General features: G+C 47.4%; 1 protein-coding gene across 1 annotated transcript; it reads right to left on the minus strand.

The window, feature by feature from the left end:
• Nucleotides 1-2,165: 2,165 nt before the first annotated feature.
• LOC109741653 (GATA transcription factor 4) lies at nucleotides 2,166-3,831 on the minus strand. Its single transcript, XM_020300727.4, has 2 exons — nucleotides 3,262-3,831; nucleotides 2,166-3,112 (listed from the first exon to the last, which is right to left on the minus strand). The coding sequence occupies exons 1-2, from the start codon at nucleotides 3,619-3,621 to the stop codon at nucleotides 2,399-2,401; spliced, it is 1,074 nt and encodes a 357-aa protein (XP_020156316.1). The 5' UTR covers nucleotides 3,622-3,831; the 3' UTR covers nucleotides 2,166-2,398.
• Between the last annotated feature and the right edge of the window lie 2,975 nt (nucleotides 3,832-6,806).

Here is a 6,806-nt window from a genome sequence, read left to right on the forward strand (position 1 = left end):
CTCCGCCAGTGTGTTCAGGTATCCCCTCATGCATCATGAGTGAACAAGAGCCCGGCTGGCCATAGCCTGGCTCTTCTAATCGGGAGACCTGAGTTCAATTTTCGCTACTCCCCCTTTTTTGCTTTTTTTTTCTAAATTCCGGTTGGCGTAAGATAGAGTTACCTCGCTCAAAGGGTCGCCTAGCAGATGGGCTGCACACTTTCCAATTAGGCTGAACTACTCTCTGTATACTTTTCTCTCCTTTTTTTTGACAGATTCAAATACTTTTTAAAATATTCATATCATACAAACCTTAACACCAAATTTAACCTGTTATATATGAAAATCGCTCAGAAAAATGTGTAAATTTTAAATATGATATTATCTTTCATGTTAATCTTTTTCAAGTTATGTTTAGGATTCACCTTTAATTAATGCTTTTCTTTGATGGGGTATTTTGAATAGTTTATTATATATGTTTCCTACCCATTTGAATTGACTAGATAGGATAGTTCGATGCTCTCACAAAATCTTTCATTGGCACCATAGGGGATGTTCATTTCTACCCATTTAAAATGCCTAGCTGGCTTTTGTTCCTTTTTACAGAAAAAACTACTAGCTAGCTTTTGTTCCTTTTTAAAGAAAAAAAATACTATCTAGCTTAGCCTTATATATGTACGTGTAGGAACATATGCCTACACGTTGTTGTGTACAGTGGGTCGGCCACCGCCATTGCATGCCAACGCCCACCAATGTGAAGCGGTTGATGGTCGGCCACAAATGACATGGACCAGAAAGGAACAATGTTGGATTTGGGGGACAAGGGAAGGAGGTCACGACCAGATATCAATCCTGATCTCGCCTAACAAAAACAAGCATGTTTTGCTTGCTGCCACAGATACTCCAGATTAATCTACCTGATGATATCATTACTTTCAAATTTGTTCATAATATGAATCCTTTACGATTTACTTTTAAATATAGCTCAGGACATCAGGTCCAAATTTATTAATTATATGCTATTTCTTCAAATTTTATTCTAAATTCCAGAATGAACTAATAAGCTCAACTAATTTGACTTGGGGGACAACATTGCATGCTTGGCATCCCAAAAACCCTATCCTCAATCGATTTATTGTTTTTGCAGCTCACCTTTCACGCTGAATGGCCATTGGTTGTCATGTTAAAATATAGGGCGTGCACCTGAGAATGCTTATCACATTTGAGACGTGTATCATTGTTTGATTTGCTGTTGCACTGCACGAATATGTTTGCTAGTAGAAATAGAAAGATGGTTTTGTTGCGATACAAGGAAGAAAGTTTGTATATAGACATGGTAAAGCGAGAAAGAAAAGAAAAACATTATATCCGTTAATTAGGCACTCCCATTGATTATTACTCCGACTTCCCGAGCACACGTCACATGGCTGTCGAGCAGCGCTTGTGCAGTTCCAACAAAAGTCGGCGCAACATGCGGACGTGCACCCAAAGGAAGGCGCACATGGAAGTCGGCAGGCTGCATTGCACACATCTGCACTCCATGGCTGCAACGGGGCTCCGCCCCAAGCCATCTTTACTTATCGTGCCGTCCTGCCCAGCCCCACGGAGAAGCTAGACGGCAAAGGAAAAAAAGTTACACCCCTGCCACTCCTGCTAATAAGTGAAGAGAGAAGAGAAGCGTAATGAGGGCGGGCACATCACGTGACCGGAACGTTGCCCACTCTTTCCCCTGCCGGAAAGCTCCACGGTGGGCCCAAGTCACGTGCCGAGCCACCCACCATTCCCGGCTCTCACACTCGTCTTTCTTTTTCTCGCCATTAAAATGCTTGACCTACCGGTGAGAAATAAAGTCCGTGGAGTACCAGTGCAGTAACCACGGAGAAAAGCTGCAGCAACCCAGTGAGCCAAGACACTGGCTGGTGCTAACGAGAAATAACAGACCGAACGCGCAGGCTCTCAGTACTGTAGGTAGTGGCACTCGAGCTTCTTGCATGACCGGCAGTAACACCACTCAGATTTTGCCAAGGAAAAAAGCAGTCAATTTGATGATTTTTGTAGGAAGCAGAGACGAATCCTGACACTCAAAGAATAATCCGTGAAACTCAGGTAGATTTTAACCGTTAGATTAATAATTTTAGCGTGATTTTATGAAGTTCTTGAGAATTATGGATTGGCCACGATGGCAATTGTACCAACAGAACTTGATATTCATCACTCGTAGTAGAACTTGGAAGGGAGGTAGGTACCAACAAATTAATTAACAAAAAGATGCAAAATATATGGGGAAAAAGCGAAAAGTGAGAAAAGGAGGCCTGGGAATTTTGCAAAGGGGTCTAGCTAGCTAGCTAGGCTGCGTGCAGGCGCGCGATGATGCACGGCTAACTAGCTAGGAGTACATCCGTACGTCCGGCTCAAGCGATCAACATATGCCGTAGTCATGGAACATGAGCTCCGGCTTCACGGTCACCCCGGGGCCGGGGCCAGCCGCCGCCGCCGCGTCCAGACGGTGGCTGCCGCGGATGAGAACGAGCTCCTTCTGGCGGCGCAGCTCCATGACCTTGCGGTGAGAGTTGGAGTGCTGTGTCAGCAGGAACGTGGGGCTTGCCGCCGGCCGGTACTCCGGCACCAGCCGTCCAGACTTGAACCGCACACCGCACGCGTTGCACAGCGTCTTGGGCCCCAGGGGCCCCGTTCGCCACTGCGGCGTCTTCTCCGACGCGCAGTGCGTGCAGCGCCGCACGCCGCCCTCCACCAGGCCCACCTCCGCGCCGGCAACGGGTCCATGCTTCTTGCCGCGACCGCCGCAGTTGGAGCCGCTAGGTCGTGCCGTCGTTGAGGACGGGAAGTCGGACGATGAACACGAGGACGAGGGCGATGGCTGCGAAGGCGGGTGCGGCATGAGGGAGTGCCATGCGGCGGCGGCCGCGGCGCTCGCGCGCGACCGCTTGCTTCGCGCTCCGCGGCCTGGCACCGCTGTGACGCAGCTGTCTTGACCAGCCGAGCTGCCACCGCCGTTGTTCGCCGCGTTAGCCGCCGCCATTGCCGCATGCGCGGCCGATGAGTAATTCGGCATGTCCGAGTAGGAGTCGTCCACGAACTTGGATAGCCATTCGAGCTCCGCAGCTTCCTCGCTCTGAAACACACACATACATGTACATTCAGGTAAGGTCAGCAGTTCGATGATCACGAGTGTCAGAATGCAGACGATTTGACGATCATGCGTGCATGTATGCATAATTTCATCTGTAAGGGCCGCGCGTTCGTCAATTATGCGGTGCTTACAGGTATGTAGAACTCGTCGGCGAAGGAGAGCATGGACGTCTGGTGATCCGACGACGTGGCGGACGGGGTGGTGGCCGACAGTTCGCCCACGCCGGCGCCGAGGTGGTGGTGGTGGTGGAGCGCGTTGTCCGGCGCGGCGGGGAAGAAGTCGTGGGCGCCCGCGGTGGGGAAGTCCAGAAGCTCATCCACGCGCATGTTGGCGTCGCGCATGGGCTGCATCCCGTAGAAATGGTGAGCAGCCGCGGCGTAGCCGCCGGCCTGGTGGCCCATGGGCGCGGCGTGGACGTTGGAGGCGTTGTGGTACGAGCCCATTCCCATGCCGAGCTCCACGCCCATGGCCATTTCCCACTCCGACGCCATTCCAGCCCCCAGGAGAGCTACGAGCTTGTGTACTGCGTACTTAAAGAACACTGGCACTGGCCGTTCCAGTACGAGCTAAGCTAGCAGTGAAGAGTGTGAGTGTGGGAGAAGGTTTATAAAGTGATGCGAACGAGAGAGGAGGTGAGCTGGGCGGAGAAGAAATAGTGCGCGCTGGGCTTTGAAGAGCGAGCTTCTTTCAGTCGCCAGTAGCAGGAAGGGCGGTTGCAAGATAATTTAATGGAGAGACGGACATAGGAGAGAGAGAGAGAGAGAGAGAGAGAGAGAGAGACAGTTTAAGGTGGTGCGATTAGGGGGAGTAGAGGATTAGCGTGCGGAGCGAAGCGGAAGCTAGTCTGCTACAGGGTACCCCAGCACAGGGGCAGGCCTCCAACGTGCCCACCCATCTTCTCTCTCTGTGCACGCTCATGTGCGCGCCAGACCACATGCGTCTCTCTCTCTATCACACCCCCATTCTCGGCCTAGCAACGCCGACACATGCGCCAGAGCATCTACAAAAACCAGCGGCCGCGAAACATAAATGACAAAGATCTGAGGGTGCAAAAGGCTATAAAAAATTCTTCATAATTTTCTAGCCCCCCCCCCCCCCTTGCCTCAACATAGCTTAGAAAGTCCTCTTCTTCCCCCGAGCTTAAATGAGCTCGGAATGAACAATAAATTTGAAAAAGAAATGTCAACAAATTCGAAGGGATCTGAATTTTGTGTGTGTCGAACTTTAGCAAATGTTTCGAGTGCTTGCAGAACTTCACAATGGAATGACATCCATTGAAGTCGTGGAAAAGCAACAAAATCGGCACTCAAAAGTACTTTTGAAAATAGCACTTTTGGAGCATCAATTTTGTTTTTTTTCTATGACTTCCACAAATGTCTTTTCATGATAAAATTTCACAAGCACCCAAAATATTTTCCACGAAAAAGAAAAAATATCTTAATTATTTTTAGGATTTACTGTTCAGCCGAGCTTATTTGAGCTCACAAACATCACGTCCCCGCCGCCGTGTTTTTCCATTTTGCTAAGGAAAGGAGATGAATCTGTTGTGCATGCAAAAGTTCTAATCTGACCCCGAGCTCAAATGCACCCTGATGAACAGTAAAATCAAAAAAAAGTAAAAAAATGAACTTTTTTGTGATAAACTTTACAAGTTTTTTGTACGCCTGCAAAACTTTAGCATGAAATTACATTCTTGGAAGTCGTGGCAAAAACAAAAACAAAAACTGTACTCCATGTAGCAAATGTTTGGAGTGCTTGCAAAACTTCACCATGGAATAACATCCGTTGAAGTCGTGGGAAAAACAACAAAATCAGCACTCGAAAATACTTTTGAAACTAGCACTCCTGGAGCATTAACTTTTATTTTTATTTTTTTGCTATGACTTCCACAAATGTCTTTTGATGATGAAATTTTACAAGCACACAGAACATTTGCCAATGTTTGCCACGAAAAAGAAAACAATTATATATATAAGCTCGAGCTGAGAAACATCACGTCCCTGCTGCTGTGCGGAGTTAATACCACAATTGGTACATAAACTTGTAGGGGTGGGAATAGATTCATACAAAAACTAAAAAACCCCACAAAAGTGCCCCTCCAACTTGACTGTTGTAACAAAATCATAGAAAAGAGCTGTGGAGGCGACATTTGGCATGCCACGTTGGCTCTGGTAATTTTGCATAAAGGCCCTCCAGTTTTGTTTTTTTACACTGCGCTCCTGCAACCCCTCCTGCCCGTTCCCCATTTACAAATCGCTAGCCCCGAGCTCCTCTCTGTCCACTCCACCGCCGCCCCTCTCTGTCCACTCCGACGCTGCTCCGGCCACGCCAGCGCCGTCCTCTCGCTTCCACCGCCGGCTCGTGCGACATGAAGGGGTCGACATCTTCAGGATGGACGGAGCAGGTAGGACGCCGTGGGGCAGGGGCAACATCGTCGTCTGGCCAGCGTCGCCCGCTCCATGGATGTGACCTCGCGGGCGCCGACAAGACGAAGGGCGGCGAGCCCTGGGCGAAGATCACCGGCGAGGTGCGCTACATGGATGTTGATTCTTGCAAGGTGTGTACCCTCTCCTCAATTTGAAGATGGACAGTGAAAATTTGTAGTGAATGGATATGATTGTAGATGTTGATTCTTGCAGACTTGCAAGATGTAGTGAATTTCTTTCAATGTTGTACTCAATGTGGTAACTTTCTGAAGATGTTTTGGTTGGATATGATTGTAGGGGACTGCAATACTTCCAGACTTTGATTGGAGTATACCTCCATCCTCCCCTGGTGCTGTTTTCAATGGCATTGACACTAGTGACCAATGTTGTCACTTTCTGAACCCAGCAAGAAGAGTTTGCTGTGAGGGCTATGGCTATGGTCGTAGATTTCTTGTCTGTCCTGTTGAGGTTAGAATTCAACAAACATATCTGGAGTGTGTTCCAAAATGCTTGTTTAGAATGGATGCTAATTTACTAAATGTGTGTTCCAAAATGCTTGTTTTATGTTTTCAGGGTTATGGTACATGTGCTTATCTGAAGTGGCTGGACAAAGAATGGCAGGGGAGGCCTAGGCAGGTGATTCGCAAACTTGCTGAAGAGAATGTGGCTCTTCATAAATTTGTCTTTGACAAGGATGCTGAAATTATGAGGCTGAAGGAAGAGAGGAAGGCCATGATCATGAAGCACAAGAAGGAGATCAGAACTAGGGGTAGGGGGAAATTTGGTTAGCCTGTTTGGTCTGCTGCTCTGCACTGTTGTATGGTGTTGTAGCTCTAGTGATAAGAGGTTTTGTGTAAGTTAGGTAATTTAGTATGTGGCATGATGTGAGAGGTGAAACTATTTGTTATCAGTTGCTACTTGTACTGATTATATGAAATCAGTGGCTACCTATTATCTATGTTCAGTGTTGTCAACATTCCAAACTGTTTGATGATACTGGAATCATTTGCTACATATTGTTATTCAAAAAGTTTGGCTTGTTCTTGTAATGATTCTCTGATTTGACATGAAAATACACTCATTTTGACATGAAGTAGACTGAATTTGACAGACTTATTTTTTAAAAACCGAATTAGCACAAGCACACAAGCTTTGGCACAAGCACAATTAACAGAAGCCAGCACAAGCTTTAGTACCAGCACACAAGCTTGACATTACAATAGCTCAAAAGCTTAAGCAGAAGCACAAGT

The sequence above is a fragment of the Aegilops tauschii genome, chromosome 1 (genome assembly GCF_002575655.3).
Source record: "Aegilops tauschii subsp. strangulata cultivar AL8/78 chromosome 1, Aet v6.0, whole genome shotgun sequence".
NCBI classification, from domain to species: domain Eukaryota; kingdom Viridiplantae; phylum Streptophyta; class Magnoliopsida; order Poales; family Poaceae; genus Aegilops; species Aegilops tauschii.